Source organism: Cebus imitator, unplaced genomic scaffold (assembly GCF_001604975.1).
Source record: "Cebus imitator isolate Cc_AM_T3 unplaced genomic scaffold, Cebus_imitator-1.0 Scaffold444, whole genome shotgun sequence".
Classification (NCBI taxonomy): Eukaryota; Metazoa; Chordata; class Mammalia; order Primates; family Cebidae; genus Cebus; species Cebus imitator.
Genome location: NW_016107759.1, coordinates 1,170,860 through 1,193,044, shown reverse-complemented (window position 1 = coordinate 1,193,044; position 22,185 = coordinate 1,170,860). Strand labels below are relative to the sequence as shown.

Below are 22,185 nucleotides of genomic sequence, written 5' to 3'. Positions count from 1 at the left end.
GACCCGGTCAGACCGGATTCAGACCCTTTGCAGCCTCACCTGGTCCTACCTTCTAAAGCCTCTCTCCAAATACAGGCACATTCTGAGGCACTTCGGGGGCGGGTTAGGACTCTGAGATGCGAATATGGGGGCCCCACAAGGAGCCCAAGCCCATCACCTCCGAGTGTGGTGGGAAGTACTGGCCCCATGTCCCCCAGCCCCTGAGGCGCAGGTCACTGCCACACCTGCCCGGCAGGAAGAGCTGGCAGCTGGTGTCCCGGGAGAGGCCGAGGTGCCGCCAAGTGCAGGGGTGGCCGACCCCACTCTGCAGGGACAGCCCTCCCAGACCCATGCCCGGCCGTCCGCGCAGCTGGACCCAAGGGTGGGCAGGGCAGCTCCGAGACGCTGCTGCTGTGCCACGCCCCTGCCCGCCCCCCACGTGGCAGGGGAGGCTCCCTTCTGGCACTAATTAGAGCGCCGAGTGCCATACCAACAGCCAGAGCCGCTAGGCACAAACATCTCTACCCCACGGCGATTGTGTCTAATGGGCTGAAATTCCCCGGGGCTAGAACTCAGCTGAGCCATCATACAAGCCAATCTGTGAACAGGTGGAAAGCGCCGCCTTCGGAGCCCGCTAGATACGGCGTGTCCCGGGCCCGGGTGATGGGATCGGGAGGCACCTCCCTGAACAGGGCTGTGCCCCAGCAGCCACCAGGGCGTCCTGGGAACATGGCCGCCCCAGGCCAGGAGCAGACGGAGGAACCGGGCTGTTGCAGGGCCTGCACTGGGGTTCCCCGCAGGAGGATGGGAGCCCAGGGCCTGCCACAGTTGGGGCCATTGGCACAGGCCCCTCAATGCGCTATTCCGAGCCCGGCCCCAACTCATCCTCTGCCTGTAATGCCCCCCGCCCACCTACCTCCCCAGCCTGGGACCACTCCTACTCAGCCGTCAAAACCCACTCCCAGGATCTTCCTCCAGGAAGGAGACCTGGTTACCTCCTCTTCCTCCCTCAGGCATTTGCTGAGCACCTACTGTGTGTCGGGGAATGCTGCAGGTCCTCGGACATGAGGGTCAACAGACGAGGCACAGCCACAGGGAAAGACAATCTTGGAACACCTGGGGCAGGACGGGACCTAGAGTGAGTGGGGCTCAGGAGCTGGTGGCTACGGGGTGGCGGGGGCAGGGGTGCATCCAGCCCAGGCCACACCCAGCAGAATCGAGGACACAGCAGTAGGGAAGTCTGAGGGCCCCAGACCCTGTCTCCTGTCAACTCCCTCAAAGCCCTGCCCCACAGCCGGCCTTTACAATGCAAATCCACCAAATGGACCTGCGGGGAGGTGAGTGGTCCTCCTGGGGGTCCCCAGAACTCAAGAGGAAGGGCTTCCCATGGTGGATACACCTACACACACAGTAGGGCCTCACACCACATGGGGGCTGTGGACATTAACCTGCGTACACAGACCGGCCTCATGTCACCGGGACTGTGGACACTGACCTCACGTGCAGCAGGGCCTCACGTCACGCGGAGCTGTGGGTGTTGACCTGCGCACACAGTAGGCCTCCTGATGCAGGGGAACCGCCGCCTACCTGGCCTTACAGTCCCTGCAGCCCTGAGACCCACCACGGAGCCATGGCCAGGCCTGGCTGGTGGGGGTGGGGTGGGTGCCTACAGCTGGCCGCCTGTCTGCCCACCGCCAGCCAACCGCAGACCTGGGCCCCGGGGAGCCTCCTCGAGGCCGCGCCAACTCGCCCATCCTGGCTCTCGTTCAGCTGCCCATGTCTGAATCGATCCACCAACAACTGGATCCATTAAGTCAGATCGGAATTCCTGGAAGCCGGCAGGAAAACGAAGGCTCTGTGAACTGTCTGAGTCATTTTTTTTTTAAACTAACAATGGGCGCCTCTCCTCTCCCAGCGGGGGGCTGGACACACACTGTTCTGCTGTATTCTGGAAGGTGCTGCGGCCCCTGCTGGGGAAGGAGGCCAGACAGCCCTGAGCACAGGAGGGGCTTTCCTCGGAGAGCCACGGGACACCGCCCTCCCTCCCCGTGGCCACACCCCAGCTTCTATAGAGTCTGGGCTGGGCCAGGTGGGCTGGGCTGACTACACTGGTGACAGCCTCATGCCAGCACCCCGAGATGGAGCCCCCCCATCCTGGCAGCAATTCACGCTTGGCTGCTGTGGAGCGTTAGTTACCTCCATGTCCTGGGCTCTGGCCCCCATTAAGGGTGGGCTCCAGGAAGAGTGAGAGGGAGGCACCGGGCCCGTGGCCGTGGGGTGGCCTGGAACCCAGGAGCCCCCCCAGGAGATTTCAAGCAGCTGCCATGAGAGGGAGGGGCAAACTGAGGCTGCCAGGAAAGGAGTGCTGCCCTTCCCAGGGGACTCTGCTTTCGTCCCTGCATCTGGAAAGCGTTCTAGCTGGAGGCATTGCAGAAGGAAGGGGGAAGTTCTCCCAGGGTGAGCCTGCTGGTTCTGCGCACAGCCGGGGAGTCCCAACCTCCTTCCCTCGACCCTCTGACAGCCCCCTGCCCCCATGCTTGCACCAGGCCAGGCAGCAGAGTCTTGCAAAATTGCAAAACAAAGCCCCTCTTCTCATGGAATCTTTATGCTTTGAGAAACATAACCCTTTTTCATAAAAGACCACGTTACACTCACATACAAAGAGCTTATTATTGTGGTTAAGTGAATTAGTAAATAATTATTCAAAATTCCTCGTGTTAAATACTAAAAAAGTAAACAGTGAGAGCGAGCCCAGTGGCAGAGGCCCTTGAGCTTAATCCGGAGTCCATCCACACCGGGGTGAAGGGTCCCTCGGCCCAGAGGCGCAGCCACTGTTCTGGGGGCCACCGGGGAGCGCACCTCGTCGGATGCCCCAGAACGGCCCCCTACCCTGGGGCTCTGGCCACCTCTGCGCCTCCTGGGCCTCCCAATGTCACCCGCACAAACCCCTACAAAACTGCACCCCGTTCCTCCCAGCGTGGCCACCAGCACCCCATCATCTGCTGCCCCCATCCAGCCCTGGCCTCTCGGGCACCTCCACTTTGCACCATCAGCCACTTCAACACACCAGGAGCTCCGCCTTGGCCCAGGTAACACCCACACCTTGACACCCCGATATCCACAAGGGCATGGGCTTCCCAGGCCCCTCAGCCCACAGCCATACGGGACAGCCACGACATGCCCAGGGCAGGTCTGCAACCCTGGAACACCAGCCCCACACCTCCCCTTCCTCCAGGCAGCGCCCACCTGGCAGGTCCCTGGTGTCCTGGGGTCGGCTGCCAAGGACAGTCACAGCTTATGGCCAGTGACTGCCAGGATCCCCACGGAGTGTCCCGACCTTGATCACGGCCCCTGCTCCACCTCGGAGGCGAGTATCTCTGAGTCCTCATGGCCCACAGCCCTGGGCCCGGACGGGAGCCCTTGGGATGCACCCAGGCAGCAGCCGTCCACCCCGCCCCTGGGTGTCCCGGGAAAAAGGGTGCCCCAGGCCACCCCATGTACCTCCACGGCACACACCCATGCAAGCAGTTCTGCCCCTGTGGCTGCAGTAAGCCAGTTATGGGGAAGAGGCCCCTTTCATAATAAACCGTTCAATTAGGAAAGCCGGGAGCTCCTGCTAGGATCCCGAGTGCGGGCTACCTGGGCTCCCACGCCTCGGGGTTCCCTCCACAGAGTGGGTGATTCGTGTGATGACACGCAGGTGCACACGCGACCTGCTGGGGACCCCAAGGCCACCCCACATGGAGGCAGGCCAGCCCCAGTGCACCAGGTGAAGGAGGGTACCTGGAGGCAGCCTAAGGACAAGGCAGGGGACCCAAGGCAGCCTGGGGCGCTGGGGACAGCATGGCCTGGCTCCCAAGCAGCCTTTCCACTCAACCGGGAAGCCCCAAGGTGACGCACTGTGGGGGTGTCCCATCCCCATTCCCTGCCAAGCTCCAGTGGCACTGCCAGGCGGGAAAAGCAGACTCACCCTGGGCCAGCCGGATCGAGGCATGTGGCCATTCTCGCCCTCAACACCTATTACCTGCAGCCCGGGTCCCCACCCACCCCAGCATCTTCCTGGGGATGCCCTGGCACCTGCAGGCCAGCTTCAGACTTCAGCCAAGGCCAGTAGAGACCCCAGGACCTTGAGCCAGCCTGGCCTGAATCCACAGTGCCCTCAGATCCAGTGGGTGCTCAGAAACGGAGCTGGGTGGGGGTAGCGTCTGCCCAGCCTAGGAGGGGCAAAGGCATGGATGGTAGGAGGCTGCCCAGAGCTGCAGGGACTCCAGGGCGGGGGCGTGGTCGCCGCAGGCCGAGGGGCGGCCCAGGAGTGTGGAGGGATGGAGCCGGTCCCAGACGGCCTTGGCAAACTGGAAACGAGGGACCACTGGCTCCGAGGGGCAGAAGCAGCCTGAGGCTCCTCTGCTTTCCTATGGCGGCCAACGGAATTTACTGCCTGGAAAATAAAAGCCACCCCATCTCCATTCAAACATGGATTCCAGAAGCTTCACGGTGGCCTCCTCCAGGCTCCTAGCCCTGCCACTGGGCTGGGGAAGCTTGCCGTCCAGGGCTCCAGCGCCTTTCTAAGGAAAGCCTGTCCCAGGGCCACGGGCTGGTCTGGGCCTTGTCCTCTTACCCCCTAAGATCACCCTGGGTTGCTGACAGCCCCCAAAGCCCCACGACACCCCCCACTTCCACAGACACCCCAGACTGCCAGGGAGGGCCCCACAGAGACCTCCCCACGAGAAGGTGGTCTTGGGCCACGAGAGGGCAAGCAGACACCTGGGCAGGGTTGGGGCTTCCGGGGCTCCGCAGAGTGTGGGTGGGAACGAGCTGGGGGAGGGGAGGGACTGAGCAGCCACGAAGGCCTGGCCGTGACCAGGAATTGAGGGTATGCGGGGAGAGGGAGGGAGGCGCGGTGGGCAGGGCGGGTGGGGGGAGAGCTGGAGGGAGGTGCTGCCCTGTCCCAACATCTGGCTGCTGGGTCTCCTCTGGACCAGTCCTGGGGCACCCGCGCAGGGCTGCACTTGTCCCCTCGGGCAGCAGGTGGCCCTCAGACCAGGCACCCCGACCCTCCACATGGGAGCCGCTGGGCCGAGGAGACAACGTGGGGTCAGCTCCTTAAACCTTGAGCTTCGGCGCTGGAGCCAACAGCCAAAGAAACGAAATGAAACCTGCACAGCCCTCAAGAAAGAGGGGGCTCAGTGGGGACCTGCCCCACCCACCGTGCCCCGTCTCTTGGCCGCTGCACCGGAAGCCCCAGTCCAGATCGTGGGGGCATGAGGAGGATCCCGACACTCGGTCAGCTTGACAAGGAAGCCGGCCCAGTCCCGCAGATCATTCACACTGGGCAGAGAGACAAGTTCCCCAATTAAAGTCAGAACACAACCCCGAGATCCCAAGGCTGACGGACGGCCGCCAGGCTTGTTGGGGGGCGCAGGCCGGGGTGGGGGGCGTGGTGCTCACGGTCTGTGACCGTCCCCCTCCTCCCGCACCCACCCCTCCCCTGCCTCCGTGTCTCTACGGGTCTTTCATGGTAGACTCTGACCAGGCCGACAGACGCCTCTGCCCAGCCTCTCTCGCCGTCCCACTGGCTCCGGCCCAGGGAGCCCTGACCTCCAATGGCCATGGCGCGACCTCAGGCCCCCATCCCAGAGAAAGGCCCGAAGGCGTGGGGAGGGGCTGCCCCTCATAAAGAGGGCTCTGCCTGTTGTGGGGGGGAGTGGGCTGGGACCAGCTGGCCTGAGTGGCCCTGTAGTCTGGACACACCCAGGTGGCCTGGGGTCAGGGTGCAGAGGTCAGAGGTCAGGCCCTTCCTCTGGCACGCCCAGGGGCAGACCCCACACCCACCCAGGCTGGGAGCTCTCTGTAAGCCGGAGACCGCCCTGGAGAGGCGGGGTGGCGGGTGCTCAGCCCACACTGTCTCTCCCCACCGGGACTTGAGCCCTGCACATAAACAGTCTAAATTAGGAATTAAAACATCCTTGATCCTGACCCGCAGGCAGGCCATATTTCACATGCTCAGAAAAACACCCGGGCTGCCCAGCCCCAAAGCCCGGCGCTTCCCAACAGGACTGCAGCGTTGGATGGCCTCACGAGGGAGCCGCTCCTGGGCTCTGGACGCGTCCCCCTCACCCTGGGCCTGGGGACCAGGCCTGCAAGGCAGACGGACAAATGACTCTGGGAACAAGCACGGCCTGGCCGGCCCCGCACCCCCAACACCCACAGTGCCGTCAGCTGTCCCCACGGGCCTGTGGCCAGCCTCGAAGAGTTGGCTGGGGCCTCTCAGAGCTCTGAGGGGAAGCACAAGGACCCCAGGAACCAGCTGATGGGGCGAAGGCGGGACCACGGCCCGCAGAGCTCTGGAGATCTCTCAGGGTGAGAGGCTGGGGCCTGGGGCCGCTGCCCACGGGGCTTCCAGAGAAGTCAAAACATACACTGCGCCCGCCAAGCCACTGCTGGGAGCATCGTGGGGGCTGTGGCCATGCTGGTGGGGACTAAGGCGAACACCTCCTGACCCTCCTGGGGCCCACCCCACCAGCCCTGCCCATGATACCCATGTCAGACAGTGGGAGGGCAGGTCAGGGTCCCCGGACAGCTCAGGCATCATCTGATGCCCACCCCTTCACCAAGTGCTGTTTGCGGCAGGAGGACCTGCCTGCCGGCCATGCTGCCACCCCACAGCCAACACAGCTGCAAAGGAAGCCTCGGGCCAGTGCCTGTCCACGTCTGCGTCCGGGGTTGAGACCCCCCGGCAAGCCTGACCCCTGCGCCCACACCGCCGCAGGAAGACCAGCCACTGCCAGGCAAACTCTCCGATGTGCACCCAGCGTGCTGTTATCTGGAATGGTCCAGAACCTTCCCTCCATCGCCTGTTGCCAAGACTGTGTGCTTACGTTGCACCCCCGCCCACCCACTCGGACCCTGGTCAGAGCACTCCTCAGCTTCACCCCAAGACTCCGCTGTGGACAGACTCACCCTAGACGGGCAGGGGTGGCCCCAGCCCACCTCCTAGAGGCCATGGGCCAGGGTGTTTCAGAGCAGGACACCCCAAGGCCCCCAAAGTGGGGAGGGGGCTGAGGAAGATAGACGGGTCCAATGCAGACAGCCTTACCCCTCCTTGGCCTCAACCCTCCTCAGCCCTCATCCCTCCTCGGGCCTCACCCCTCCTCGGCCTCACCCCTTCTCGGGCCTCACCCCTCTTCGGCCTCAGCCCTCCTCGGGCCTCACTCTTCCTCAGCCTCACCCCTCCTCAGGCCTCAGGCTCCAGCGGAGGCAAAGAAGGCTGGGGAGGGTGTCACAATCCCCCTACGACAAGGCACCCAGGGTGGGGCACAGTGTCCTGGGACTCTGGAAGGGTCTGGAGAGCAATGAGCTGGACACAATGTGTGAGGGCCTTGGGGGGCACTGCGAGACACACTGGGTCATCCTGGGGTCACCACCTCCAGGGAGCCCTCCCTGCCGGCAGGGTGCATCTCCCCAGCTATGGGGTGACCTGGGCACCGGCAGGGCAGCTGACAGGTCCCCCAGAGTGGCTTGAGCCACCAAGGAGCCACAGTCCCAAGTCCGGCAGCCTCCCCGCCTGCCCAGGGGCCTCTCTGTATCATGGGCCCCATCCTAGAACCACACTCCCTGCTGGGTGGCCATCATCCACACAGACTACACATGGTGGGACCCCTCATGGGGTGAGGTGAGCACAGACTGTTGTGGGGGGTCCCACAGGCACCTCCCCAACCGGAGCGCCCCTGGTCTCCCAACCCCATGCCTCAGGGGAATTCTGGTCCATCTCTCAGGGAACAGGCGCCACAAAAACCATCCCTGGCCCAGGCACAGCGGCTCCTTACAAAACATCCCCCAACTTGAGGGCCTGGGGCAGACAGAGGTGCACCCGCCAGGCCTTGGGGACAAGCAGCCACCTCCAGGCAGCCTTGGGGAACAATCTGGGCCCCAAGGCCCCATGTGCTCCGTGCAGTGGCCTGGCAAGTATTTACTGGGCACCTGCACCCCGGCCCCGTGGACGGGAACCTCAGGTGTCCCCTCTGTCTCCCGTGTCTGGCTGTGTCCCTGAAGCAGGGGTGGGCTCCTCTGAGAAACGGGGGAGGGGTCTTGGGGTCTCTAGCCAGGAGCGGGCCTGCAGGGGCCAAACCGCTTTATGTGACGCGGGCCGGGCCGGTCAACCGGGAGCAGCCGGGGGTTAGCCACAGGCGTTGCCACGGCAACCCCACCACTAGCACTGCGGCAGCGAGGAGCGTCGCTCCGGCCTTCCTCGGCAAAGGTAACAGGAAACCCCAGAGATTCATTAGCAACAGGTTCCCATGGCAACCGCACCAAGCTCATTAATAATTTTTTTTTATTCCAAGTGTGGGTGTTGAAATTCTCCAGAGGACGGATGGAGGGATGGATGCCTCGCAAACACACACGCCAGCTTCTCCCACCCGCGGCCCGGGCGCCACCCCGCGCGCCACCCCGCCTGCTCCGAGCTCCGCGCCGATACCGCCCCCACACCCGTGCGTCAGGACTCCAAGGTTCCCGACACTCGTGGGCGGCCGGCAGGTCCCCACCTGCCAGGATAGGCTGCTGACAGGAGGCTCAAACCCCGCAGGCCCCTGCAGAGACCCCATTTAAAGCTCACTGGGCAGGTCAGGTGCTGCCATTCCGACACGAGATGCCCCAAAGGGTGGGCGACGAGAGGAAGTGCCGTGTCTGCCGCCCCCAGCCCTGGACTCAGGCTGGGTGTGGTTGCCAGCCCTCACTCCTGCAGAACTATCGCTCAGGGACCCAAAAGCTGGGGGTGAGAGGCAGGTTAGCAGGTGGGTAGCACTTTGGAAAACAGCCTGGCCGTTCCTCCGGGGACCAGACAGGGTTCCCGCCTGACCCAGCTCCCAGATCTACACCCAAGAGGCATAGAGCCGGGATTTCCACAGAACGTGGTTCGGGGACGTGCCGGCAGCACCATGAACAGCAGCAAAGGGCAAAACGGCCCAGAAGTCCACCCGCGGTGAACAAATCAACACCACGGACGTCCGCACAGGGGCGCGTCCAACGCGGAAGGGTCAGGGCGCCGCGGCGGCGAGGATGGAGCTGGAGAGAAGCCGCCGCAGGAGCGCACGCCTCGTGGGACTCCACGTACAGGAAACGTCCAGAACAGACCAACCTGGGAGACGGAAAGCAGGCCAGCGGGAGAGGTCTCGGACAGCTAAGGACAGGCTTTCCTCCCAGGGCGAGGGAAACCTTCTGGGACCCACACCTGCTGGGGCCACACAACCCGAGGATACAGAACGACCGAAGTGGATGCTTTCTCAGGGGGTCAGGTGGTGGACGAATTACCTTTCAATCAAACTGGGAAAAGACTAGAACAGATATGAGATGGTGCTGCCAGCCAGAGGCCCCTCCAGCCTCATCCTCCCCCTTGGCAGGGTCCGGCCTGAGACAAACGCAGGGGCTGGGATTTGGGGCACTGTGGACGGTGGCAGAGTCTCAGCCGCAAGGCTGTCTTCTGCTCTAGACACAGGAGAACAGAGCTGCCAGTGGAGACCCTGCTCTAGGATAGGACGGATTCCCTCGTGGATACCCCAGCTGTCCCAGGGGCAGGACGCACCCTCACTCGGACACCCACTGGCCTTTCAGGCCTGCCTGCCCCTTCACAGGCCTCATCATCCTCTGAGTCTGAGTGAGACTCAAACACAAACAAGAAATCTCGGCCTCAGCTCTTAGAGTCGCCCAGTTCCAACCCACAAATGGGAACACGACCCAATAGCGCCAGCAGCAGGAGGACCAAGAAGGGGCCGCAGCGCAGAAGGAGGCACCTCCATTACAAGATGCACGGGCCGGCATGCCTGCCACCCTCACCCCACACAGCCAGCTGGGCCCCAGACGCTGCCAATCTCCCAGGCAGGGGCCACTGGACCCTCTCAAGGAGAGCAGGGCCACCATCTCCCAGCCCCAAACCTCCCAGAGAAAGGAAACCCTGGGCTGGTGGGTGGGTCTGGCAGGGAGGCCAACACGCCTCAGGAGAGCCGGGAGCCACCTGAACAATGAGCCGGGTGAAGGCGGCCGCCGCGCTCTCAGGAGGGGTGTCCCCAGGGTGGAGCCACCTGGCAATGGCCTCCGGGCGACACGGCTGTGCCTGGCGAGGAGAACGGAAGGCAGAGTGGCTCCGGAAAGGCTTGTGCTGTCTGACCCCCACGCCCGGATGTGCCGGGGCCCAGGCGCCTCTCTCCCACCTGGGGCTCCTGGACCAGAGCTTGGCCCGCACGGCTCCCTGAGACCATCGTCTGCACCCTCCTTATTCGAGTGACCCAGATTTCCACGGAAAGTTAGAAAATAAAAGCTTTGGAGCGTCACAAAAGAGCGTGGCCCGGGAGGGCGGCAGGCCCAGCTTCCAAACACACGCTCCGTGGTCTGCGTCTGCGGCTTCTGAGTCTCTGCCCCCAGGCCCACCCTGGCCACCCGAGACACCGCCTCTGGCTTCTACAACTTTCCTCCACGGGGGCCTGTGCCTCGTGTGCCCCCCGGTCCTCCCCGCGTCTCCCCAGCAACGGCACCACGGCGGTCAGCCGGTGTCCGCCACACCCCCACCCACTCCTGGGCCACAGACACCCCAACACCTTCTCCGCTCCTCCTGCCCCTTCAGGCCCTCCTCACCCTGCAGGTAGCACCGCTGTTCCCGCCTCGCATGGGCGTCCTTCACGCCCCAGAACCTCATGGAGCCGAACCACCCTGAGGTCAGCCCATGCTGGACAGAGGGGCCCCGTCTGCTGTGCCCAAGGAGAACACACACATCTGCCAAGCCGGGGCAGCAAAAGGGGTGACTCAACCCACCCCCCAAAACCCCAAACGGGGCCAGAGGCTCACCCATGCCTCCTCCAGACCCCAGGGCCATGGACGGCCGCCCCCACCAGGAGCAGCGTGTCCCAAACCCGGCCAGTGAGGGCAGTGGCACCAGACCCCAGCTCTACCACTGGGACCCTGAGAGCCCCTCTGTGGGCCTGAGGGCTGGGGCCTCACTGACGGGGAGTCCAAAGGGTCTCTGATGCCAGGTCACTCCCAGGTCTCAACCGTGTGCCACGCTGTGCAGCAGTGAATGCTGGTGCGGCCGTGCCCAGCCACTGCCCACCCAAGGGCCACTTAACAGCTGTCTTGGTTATCAGACTAAAAGAACAGAGTATGAGGCCAGGGATGACGGCTCACATCCCTAATTCTAGCACCTGAGGAGGCTGAGGCAGAAGAATTGCTTGAACATGGGAGATGGGGCACCGTGACTGCCTCACCGCACGCAGCCTGGGCCACAGAGTGAGGCCTTGTCTCCAAAACAGAAAACAGCATGTACAGGACAGGCTTCCCTGGAGCTGAGGGTTAGGGATCCCAGGGGCCTTGTGCTGCACCCCTGCAGCTGGGGCACAACGGTACGCCCCAAACACTGCAGGGACACCCCCAGCCCAAAACCACCTTCTTTACCTGAAACACAAAGAGAATTAAATGGGCGTCCTGGGTTTTCTCTGTCGGGGACGCAGGCCCGGGGCCCCGGCGTGTGAGGCTTCCAGAGGAGGGAGAGGTGCCCCCATGCCTGTGCCAACCTCCATACCCGGCAGGCGGCCGCGAAGCCTCACGCCCCAGCACCACGGACAGGCCCCGCCACCGGCTGCTCCTCGGCTGGAACGGGGCAGCTGAGCCAGACACAGCCTCTCCCCACCTCACTAACCTACAGGAAGCTGAGCCGCTGAGCCACAGGCGGGAGGGTCCCCAGACAGGCACTGAAGGTGGCAGCCACATCGTCCAGCCCCTCCTCCGGACGACCAGACTTCCCAGGGAGAGGAGGCGGCCTCCAGGGCCTCCCACCCCAGCACCTGCCGGGAACACCCTGAGGGTGTGGTCAGCACTGGCACCAGAGCCCGGGGCCCAGTGGGCTTGGGCGAGTGTGGTCCCAGCTACCAGCCAAGGCAGTGCCCCGAGCCATCCTCAGAGACAGCGGCCAGCTTCCTGCCCCCAGCAGCCCAGGACAAGCTACTGAGCATTTTAACGAGGCGCTAATGCAGGCTGGCTCATCACGCCGTCCTCCACACCTTCCTGACAGGCTGTGGCTGCTCCCTGGGCATCTGGAAGAGGGTTTCCCCTCTGGGTCGGGCCGGGCTGTGTGTGGCTGTGGCTCAGGAGTTGCCTGGCACAGGACGGCTGCTCACTGGACACTCCCAGGCCACACCAGCACCCCGTTCTGAGAGCATGAGGCACCCTGGGGAGACGAGCAGCTCTGCACCGTGCCCCGGCACCTGCCTCCCGGGCCCCACCCCACCTGGGCCCCACTGGAGGCCCCTGACGCCCCCACCACTGCCCTGCACACCAGGGCCCAGTCTTGAGCCTCCAGGTCCATGGCAAAGCTAGTGGAGGAGGCTGTGGCCTCTCCGCACCCGGAGTCGGCCCCCGGGGCAGACTGACCCATACGTATTCCTCTCTGCAGGCTCCCTCACCTGCTCAGGACACAGAACAGAGAGGCTAGGTAACCAGCAAGGGCCACACAGCAAACACAGGGTCAGCCGTGCTCAAGTCCTGGGCAGGCAGGAGCAGGGGCCACGGCACCCCCACAGCCTCTGGGGCTACAGCCACAGGGAGCTCTGGGTAGCTGCAGGGCCAGGTACCCACAGAGTGGCCGTGAGAAGAGGGGCTCCGGGGGCCTTGGGCCGATGACCACTGCGGGCCTGCCCGGCCATGGCCAGCAGCCTGGGGCCATCCCCCTCATGCTCACACCTCCTGGGCCTTCACGCCACAACCCTGGCGGACTGATCCCCCTTAGACGCTGCCTCCCAGCATCAGTGGGGCCAGGCCTCCGTATCACAGCAGGGCCCAGGTCTCATCCATCTGTGGCCCCCACCCCTGCCCACCAGAGCCAAGTGCAGCCCCAGACCCCTTCATAGGGTCCCAAGACGCTCGGCTCCTCCTAGGACGGCAGGTGCCCGTGGGGGGCGACTTCTAACCAGGGCACAGAGAGACAATGGCAGCCCCGCCCCCGCGCCAACAAGGGCTCAGAACGACCGATTTCACGCCTCAGTGTGCGCCCTCCCCGGGGCCACTCCTCAATAGAGGAGCCTGACTCAGCGGACAGCCAACCGCGACTCACGCTGCAAGAGGCCGACTCCCCATACTGCGGACCTCCCCCTGCTCACCGACCATTTCTCTCCCTCCAGGGGGCCCGAGGTGCAGCAAGAAGGGGACAAGCAGGTGCTGGGGGCCTCCCCGGGCACCTGCATCCCTGCTCGCAGCTGTGAGGGTGGGTGGGGACACCCTGGCCAGGGTGGGGAGACAGCGCCACAGGCGGGGGCTTCAGACAGCAATGGCCCATGGAGCTCTGGAGGCTGGAGGCCCAGGGCGGGGGTCTCAGTCCTGGAGGGGTCCCATGTCCTGCACCGGCCCGGTGACTGGGTGGGGATGAGGAGTCCCTGCCATGCACCTGGAGGCCACGAGGGCAGCAAGCCCACTTCACAGACGAGGAGAGCAGTGCCCAGGAGATGATGTCACCTGACACGGCCAGGAGCAGGGGCCTCGCTGTCACCTCTGCCAGCCCACTTGGGACTCCACGGGACACAGCCTGGCCCACCGCAAGGGCCCTGCTGCCTTCTAGAAAGATCTGCCCCAGAGCCTCACCAGCACCGCCATTAATGTGTCTGATCCCACCGGCAAGCTGTGGCAAGGGGACAGGCCCGGGTGCCACTCAGAGCTGGGGAGAGGCCCGGGTGCCACTCAGAGCTGGGGAGAGGCCCGGGTGCCACTCAGAGCTGGGGACAGGCCCGGTTGCCGCTCAGAGCTGGGGACAGGGCAGGGTGGGGACAGGTCTGTGCCCCAGCAGGCGCCGCGCTGGCCCCCAATGATGGGATGGGGCCGACAGCCTCTCTCCCGGGACTGCATCCAGCCCCTTGCCTCGCTCCATCAGTGACCGAGATGACAGACCAATGTGGTGTGATGGGGAAACTGAGGCACGCGTGGAGGCACTGCCCGTGCAGGCAGGGGTTGCTGGCCCCAGTCCTGTGGCCAGGGAGACCCCAGGGGGCTCCACCCAGGTGAGGCTGAGTAACATCTGGGTCTACTAAAGCCTGCCTTCCCCAAAAAAGACCTCAGGGTGTCCCCACCTCAGTCCTCAAGGCAGAGAGGGGCCCCCAGATGACCACCCCCCGCCAGTGTGCTCACCCAGGTGCAGACAGCTGGGGAGGGGAGAAGGGATGAGAACGCAGGGTGGTTCCGGGCCAACGGAGGCAAGGGCTCCCCGAGGGGGGCTCCAAGCCCTCCCTACCCCAACCCCACTTGGAGCCTGCCCTCGGGGACAGGCAGAGCCCAGGTGGGACAGTCAGTGACCAGGAGCCCCCACCTCGGGCCTCACACGCGCCTGAAAAGGCTCAGGGCCTCGGGTGTGGTCTGCTCACCAGCCTTCGGGGGCTCACCCAGCTCCTGACACTTCCCCTGCCACCCAAGACAGCTCTGCCCCCAGACCCCTGGCCTCGCCCCCACCTCTGCCACCTGCTCGGTGATGGCTTTTATTAACGCCAACACCCTGTGTCACCCAACAGCTCCGCTGCCATCAGTCGCCAGTGGCAGAGGCGCCCAAGGTCAGACGAGTCCAGCGGGGCCGGCCAAGACTGAGGCCTCAACCGAGACCTTCTCTGTAGGAGCCGGGTCCGCAGGCATTGAAGCCGGGCTGGGGGCGCCCCTGCCTAAGGTGGTCTACACCCCTCGGGGGCCAGAGGGGCCTCTTCCCCGAGAGCGCATGGGGCTTCCAGGTCCTCCCCCTGCCAGCCCTGCTCCCAACTTGGGCAAAGGACCCAGGGCTGCACCAAGGGTGGGTGGGCAGCACTGGGAGGACACCTCGGTCCTCGTCGGCCACTGACCCAAGGACGGGGCGCTCTGGCGTCCTGGCTTGATGCTGCGCTGGGCCTCTGAACGCAGGCGGCGGCCACACCCACCCAAGGCTCTCTGTACCCACGGCTCCCGCTCCCGCAAGCACAAAGGAGACCTAGTTTAGCACATTCATCAACCGTCCCTGCTAATCAAACCCTGGGGCTCTCACTGCCCCGCCGCCAAAGGCCACTTCTCCCTGTCTGCCCATGCCCACCCCCGCCCGGCGAGGAGTGTGCGTGGAGGCCAGGGACACCGGCGGCCACGTGGCGGCGGTGGCACACCCCCTGCGCCACGGCAAGCTGCTACTCGGTCCCCATCTGTCATCCTCGGCGGGCACAGCGCTCTGGGGACGGTGCCCGGACCTGCTGCCAGCTCTCCTGAGCCGGGCAGGGGCCCGGAGCCAGCAGGCTCCTTCCCTGAGCCCCACCCCCACCATCTCCGATGAATCAGGCCGTCCATCACCGCGCAACCGGCTAACTTCACCCCCGGTTCCTGCCCAGGCTAAGTGGCCGCTGTTTAATCTCCAGCTTGCAGAGTCAAGCTGGGGCTGCGACGCTTAAGAGTTGTTCCAAGTTACGCCAACGGTGACCGCCAAGGAGAGGAGACACTCCTCTGTGCCAGGGAGGTGAATGCCCACTTGAGGGGGGTGCCGTGGCAGTTCCCCCTTCCCACAGCGGGCTCGGCACAGGCGGCTGGACCGACAGCCCTGGCAGCTGGACCGAGGGCCCCGGCTGACATCTGCATCAACAAAAGGGACACGTTCCTTGCCTGACCTTCACTGCCCGGCCGCGCCTTGGACTCGGCCGGCAGAGCTGCTGTGGGCCCACCCCGGTGTCTGACAGGCCGCCCCTCCCCGCATGCCTCCTGTCCTGACCCTGGAACTGCACGTCTCTTCTGCAGCTCTGGGAGCCCGGCCTGGTGGGCTCTTAGCCCTCAAGCGAGGCGAGGGGAAGACACAGGACCACCTCTGAGCACTGCACCGGGCCAGGAAGGGCGCCCGCAGCCGGCCCCGACTGGGATGAAGTTTGGGTGCTTGGAGTGTGGTGATGCCCACAGATCCAGGAGCTCCCTCAGGGCTGGCAGCAGCCATGTCCTCTGGACCTGTGGAATACCAGTGCTGCCCTCTCCCAGCCCCTGGCCCTCTGCTGCCCTCACCAGCCTTCCAGCCCCATCTCTCCCCTCAACGTCCCGCTAAGCCTGGCCCCCAGGCCTTCCCTCCCTAAAGAGCAGTCGCAGCCCCAGCCAGAAGCAGAGCAGAGCCCTGGGCCCCCAGGCTAGCCCACCATGCTCTGGAGCCCACCCTCCCTCTGCTTCCTCACAGCCCCACAGGATCCCAAGAGCAAGCTGGGGGCCTGGGCCACTATGCCAGTGTGCCACCCGCCACACGCCCAGGCCTCCTCCCCACGGCCCACCCTGCCCCTCCCCTCCTTCCCGTCGGCTATACGGGCACCCCCACTTCACGGTCCCCAGCCTGGGCACGCCCCATCCAGGTCTCAGTCCAAACGCCTCCTCCCACGCAGGCTCCAGTGTCCACCCCGCCATCCGAGGGTCACAAGGATCAGGCCAGCCTGGGGCAGGGGCCTGGCCATGAGACGTTTGCCAAGGCCAGGCGTTCAGAGGTCCCTCCCCACTCTGCACTGCTCCCCACGTACCTCCATCAGGGGACTCCCTCCACCCTGAAGTACCAGGTGGGCAAACATGGGCCCAGAGGTCTGTCAACACCAAGGACAACACAAACAATAAAGGGTCCGGGAGCCGAAGGACAGTGAACCCAAGCCCCCATACAGTGCAGGCGGTGCTGGCTGAGTGGGGGCCTTGTGGGGCCGGGGGGTCAGCAGGGCAGGGGTGCTTCAGTGCACCCTAGGCCTCCCTCAGCCAGGAACCAGAGCTCTTGCCAAGACAGTTCCCAGCAGCACCAGGGTTGCACCCCGGCCAGCCCCGGCCGCAGAAGCAGGTCTGGGAGGCCCGCAGTCCCTACCAGGGCCCGGCCTGCGGTGGGCGCCATCTCCTCCCTCCTCCCCAGGGGGACTGAGCCGGAGTCCATTGGGGTAGCCCGGCACGGAGGGTAAGCCTGGCCTGCTGGCATCATGCCCACTTCCTGGCAAGGATGGGATGACGTCACACGGGGACGGGCTTCCACAGGCGCTTGGCAGACCCCTGCCCTGCCGTCATCCCCGGGGGCCTCTCCCAACCGCCCGGGAAGAATACGCTGCCCCCACGGCTTCCCCCACTCTGGGTGGGAGTGCCCCTCACCCCTCCCCCTGCAACGCTCCCATCTCGTTCCCATCTGTGTCTTTCCTTCCGCACAGGATCAGCTGTGGGGGGGGGGCCTGCCTCCCCTACCCTAGCCCAGGAGGCAGGGACACATCCAGCCCCACCCGAGCAGCACACAGGGCTCGGCGGGAACCCACATCTGCCCCAAGAACTCTGAGAGGCCAGCTGGTGGCTTCTCAGACTAGTGGACCCGTCCCTGCGACTCTCCTTCCTGTCAGAGCGAGGGCAGGGGCACCAGGGCCAAGGGGAGGCCGGGCGGGCCCCAGCAGGGGCAGGCAGCCCAGAGTCCCTGGCGGACACGGCGCCCCAGCACGGCTGAGAAGCCAGGTCAAGGGTCGGACGCAATCGGGAGCCACTGTCGTGTTCACACCCTGGTCCAGCCAGGCCGAAGGGGCTTCCGGTCTGTGACGGAGCCTGCGCCCGGCCCCACCCTCTCGAGTGACCCCAGCTCGGAGCTCAGGCCCAGGGGTCATGGGACAGCTCCAGGCCATCCGGGGCACCTGACTTCCAACCAAGGCAGCTCCCCTGAGACCAGTTCAGATGTCCTGAGGCTGCTGAGACAGTGTTCAAGGGGGTCCCTCAAGGCAAAGTCAGTGGGAGAGGAGTGGCCCCCGTCCTACCCACACAGGACCTGGGGGCATGTGGAGCCCGGGGAGGCGGGAGAAGGTGGGATTGGCCCCTTCTGGACGGGTGCCCTCTCACAGTCCTGGGGGACAACCACGGAGCCTGATGATGACCGAGCGTTCACAGACGGACCGAGCGTTCACAGACGCCGTGAAGGACTGTCTCAGGCTCGTCCCTACCTAGGCAGGGCTGTGCCAAACACGTGGCCGTCAGAGCCAGGACGGGCTCGCCCAACTCTGCCCTACAGCATCTGGATGACCTTGACACATCCTTCCCCCTCTCAGAGCTCCCGGACACGGGGCATTTGGAGCCCGGGCCTTAGGGATGCCTCCAAGAGGTCCTGCCATCCCCAAGCCCCCAAGCACCCCCTTGGTCACCTTCTGGTCCCTACCCACCCGCAGCCCGTCTCCCTCGCTCTCGCAGGGACTGAGGACGAGTCCCCCTTCCTCCAAGCATTCCTGCCCCCCCCCCCGCCCCGCCCATGTGCCGGGATGGCGGCAGCTGTGTCGCAGGCGAAGCGGAGTCAGGAACCCCGGGATCCCGGGCAGCACATAACCCAGCCCGGCTACAACACACAGATCCCACCCACCTTCAGCTATAAATAAACCTGTGTAGGAGACACAGCACTCGCCCCGAAAGTTCTAAGACAATTATATTTTGCAGAAGCAAATCAATAAAGATAAAGGCCGTCCTTGGAGGCTCCTCTGCCTGGGATGAAGTCACCCCGGCCTGCGCGTGTTTCCCGGTGCGGGCGTCTACCTGGGGGTTCCGGAAAGGTTCAAGGATAGACGCGGGCCCGCCCCCAGCTTCCCGTGCTCACTGAACCCGGCTCAGGCTGGGCCTGGCGGACAGCGGCTGGGACTTTGCCAACCCCTGGGGAGCATGGAGTCACTTTACGGAGTGTGGGTTCCCTGAGCAAACCCGACGATCCCTCCCTCTCAAGTTCACTCTTTCAGGAGGGAGTTGGGGCCTCACAGTGGGGAGGCTGAGGCCCTGGAAGGACCCTCTTGCCACAGGACACCCGGGGTCCCAGGCAAAGTCCCGGCCACACTGACCGCCCACCGCCCTGCCGCCTCCTGCAGATCCACCCCCCCAACCCCCGGGAAGCTGGAGAGCTCTGGAAAGCCTAGCCGTGGCCCACACGGGCTTCCCCGAGCCAGCCAGTCCCCCACCTGTCCAGGCCTGCCAGCTTATTTTAGGTTCTCTCCGAGGCCGGGCATCTGCTGGAGGTCATACCCACCCCCGCTCGGCTGGGGGCCTCCACAAGCCCACTCCAACTGGCAGAGGGGTGTTTCCACGGGGCCAAGAGAGCATTGATGCTGGGGTCTGAGTTTCGCTTCCGACGTCTCCCAGAGTGGAGGGCATCAGGGGCACCCCACATCACTGGGTTTGGGGCTGGGACAGTCAACGGGTGACAGAGGTGCCGGCGGTGAGGAGGGTGAGGGTCCGTCCGGCCGTGCTGCTGACAGACCCGGTCTCCATGCGAGGGAGCAGGAGGCCGACCACCCAACCTCTCCTAGCCCGGCAGCCCCAGGAACGCCAGGGGTGCTCCCATCGGCAGGAATGGGCCACCGTTTGCTCCTCCCGGGCTGAGAGCACCATCCAGCCCCCGAGAGCAGGACAGCGCCACGTCCTTCTCCGGCTACCAGAGCTTCCTCCTGTCAGGCCACGAAGCCCACAAAGACAGAGCCTCAGGACGCCCGGGGACAGGGCCTGTGTCATGTCACGCTGCTGGCCCCAACCCTCCTCTCCCGCCGGAGGGCTCATCCCACCTCTGTGAGGCCAGCCAGCCAACACCCTCCCTGCACACGGCAACACAAGCCACCTCCCTGGAAGCCCTGAGGGATGCAGCCAGCGCAGAACACCAGGGCCAGGCTCCAAAACTCTCTTAGCCGAGAGGGGACAGAGCAGCCAGACCCGGGGCGGGAGAGTCCAGTTCCTGCTTGGGGACAGGGCAGTGAGACCCAGGGCTGTGAGGACAGAGTCCAGGCCCTAATCAGCTCTTTCTCGTCTCTGGCCTGCACACGTTTGGAAACAAGGAAAACAAGGAACACAGGCCTCAGCTTGGGGCCAGCCTCCTGTCCCAATCCCTCCAGTCCCCTCTAGCCCCTTCCCCAGGGCCTGCCAGCACCGCCCCACTGACCCCCACACCCGGTCACTCTCCACCAGTACAAAGGGGTATGACCACCTCCCGCCTTGGCCGTGGAGAGGAGACAAACCTACAACCACCCCTCCAGGCCGGGCTGGCTCCTCAGCCAAGGGTCAAGCCCGCGGCCCCCAGGGACGCCCCCCCACCCGCAGGCACCGCCCTGGGGCTACAGAGATGGCCAGGCTGCCTCAGCATCGGGTGAGGGGCTGCAAGGCAGCCCTCCGGCCAGGCCCGCTGCCCCCAGGACTCCACAGCCTTCTCTTCCTCCGAGGAGAGATGACTGACTCACCCGATGTTTGGATTTGGGAAGGAGAAACACCGGCTTTATGACTTTTTTGGTACAGATTCCTCTTTTGTGTTTAATATTTGTACAGGTAAACACACAAGATAGGAAAGTGTACACACGCTGCTCCTGCTCCCGGCCTGCCTCCCATCTCCGACGGGGGATGTCTGGGCACGGTGTCCACCCTGTCCTGGGCAGCCCACCACCCATCCCCAGGTCTGGAGCGGCAGCCACCTCCTGGCCACCCAGCTGCTAGCTCAGAAGGGTCGGCGGGGAGACCCAGTCTGGACACAGGCACAGAGCAAGGCCCTCCTCAGGCTGGGCAGAGACCCACCCCAAAGGCTGCCTGCTGGGGGGTGGTGGTCCAGACCTCCGTGTGCATCCCAGAAATGCCCCTGGCCCTGACCCAACTCTGTTCTGGAACCTTCTCTGAAAGTCTGTGCCACTCTCACCAGGAGTAGAAGGAGCTGCCCCTTCCTACCCGGCCAGGGAAGGGGCAGGGGAGAAGGGACTCCCCCGGGCAGTGCCAGCTGCTTCCCTGCCCCCCCACCCCCAAGCTGCGCATGACTTAAATCAGCCGCGGCACCGAGTTCAGCCTGAAAAAGCGAGTTCACAATCAACGTCACCGCCTCTCTCCATGGAAAAGGCCCTGGCAGCCGCTCACAGGCCCCACGGGTCTCCCCACGCACACAGAACCACCAGGCATCGGCTGAAAAGTTTGCACCCCTAACTCCAGCTCCTCCGGCCTCCCCCTCCCCCGAAAGGAGCCTGCCTTGGGCCAGACCTTTAGAAAACAAGGAGTGGGTGGTCAAGGGGAAATTCCCATTCGGGACAACACCCTTGCGGACTCCAGGAGTTACGACCTTCCCTTCTTTCCTCCCTCCCTGGCTCCTCTCCCCTCCAAGCCCTCGGTGGCTCCTGGTTGGCTCGGCTCCGCTTCCACCTTCTCCGTCAGGAGGCAGCTCTGGGACAGGAAGCCCCGTGGCCCCCCAAGCCCGCCCCACGGCCACCAGGCTCTGAGGAGCGCCGTCCTCGAGCCCGTGCCCTACACCCCCACGCGCCCATACCACACCAGGTCCCAGGAACAACAGCGTGCGCGCGGGGGCGCACGCCGAGGGAGTCCCGCGCCCCGGACCCCGCGCCCGCCCCCCGCCCCCCGCCCCCCGCCGGCCGGGAAGGATATGGGTTGCAGACCAGCCGGAGGCACCAGCTGCGCGGCCGCGTGGTCTGCCCGAGGCAGAAGAAGACCGTGGCCGCCAGGGCCGGGTACGGGACGCGCTGCTCCTCGTCGGCGCCCAGCTCCGCGCCGCGCTCAGCCGCCGGGCTCTCGGGGGGCGACGCGCCGGGCTCGGACCCCCGCTCCGCCTCGCGTCCCGGCGCCCCGGGGCTCTCCGGGGACGCCCCCGCCGCCGCCGCAGGGCCAGGGGGCGACGCGCCCAGGGGCACCCGGACCTCGTCGGCTGCCCGTGCGCCCTCGATCATGGTGGCGGCTGGCAGCACCTGCGGAGGACACGGGGTGACCCGGGGCCGTGGCGACGCCCCCGCCCTGCCTCTGCCGGCGCGGAGCTGTGGGAACAGCCGCGGCCGCCGGGATGTCTTTGTCTTTTCTCATTAGAGACGAACGCGCCCCCCGCCCCCGCCCGCCCCCGCCCTCCCTCCCTCCCTCCGGCGAGGGCTGCGCGGCCCCACCCCGCCCCCACCCCGAGGGGAAGCCGGGCGGGCGCTCCGGGGCTCCCTGGCAGGCTCCGCGCGAGTTGAAGACGGTCCCGGGCGCGCAGCGGGGCGCGCATCCTCGCAGCGTCTCACCTCGCTCCGCTGGCCGGCGGCGTCCCCGCGGGCATGGCCCGGTCCCCGTGGACCCCGCTCGGCGCCCGGCCCCGCGCCCCCAGCCCGCCCGGCCCCCGGCTCCTGCCCGCGGCTGGACTCCGGCTCCGGCTCGCCCGGGGGAGGTGACTGCGGCGACCCCGGCGCGGCGCTGAGGCCGCCGGGCGGACGGGCGAGGCCGGGGCGGGGG

General features: G+C 65.5%; 1 protein-coding gene across 5 annotated transcripts in view; it reads right to left on the bottom strand.

Annotated features, from left to right (window-relative positions):
- The window catches only part of CACNA1H (calcium voltage-gated channel subunit alpha1 H), a 63,174-nt gene extending 41,109 nt beyond the window's left edge, over positions 1 to 22,065 (bottom strand). For 3 of the 5 annotated variants that reach the window (XM_017510959.2, XM_037732260.1, XM_017510957.2), the window contains exons 1-2: positions 21,978 to 22,062; positions 21,355 to 21,671 (exon numbers count right to left, since the gene is read on the bottom strand). In XM_017510959.2, the coding sequence (XP_017366448.2) occupies positions 21,355 to 21,653 (299 nt within the window). In that variant the 5' untranslated portion in view covers positions 21,654 to 21,671; positions 21,978 to 22,062. Of the gene's footprint in view, positions 1 to 21,354; positions 21,672 to 21,977 lie in introns of all 5 variants that reach the window. The other 2 variants (XM_037732262.1, XM_037732261.1) reach the window with 2 other exon arrangements.
- Between the last annotated feature and the right edge of the window lie 120 nt (positions 22,066 to 22,185).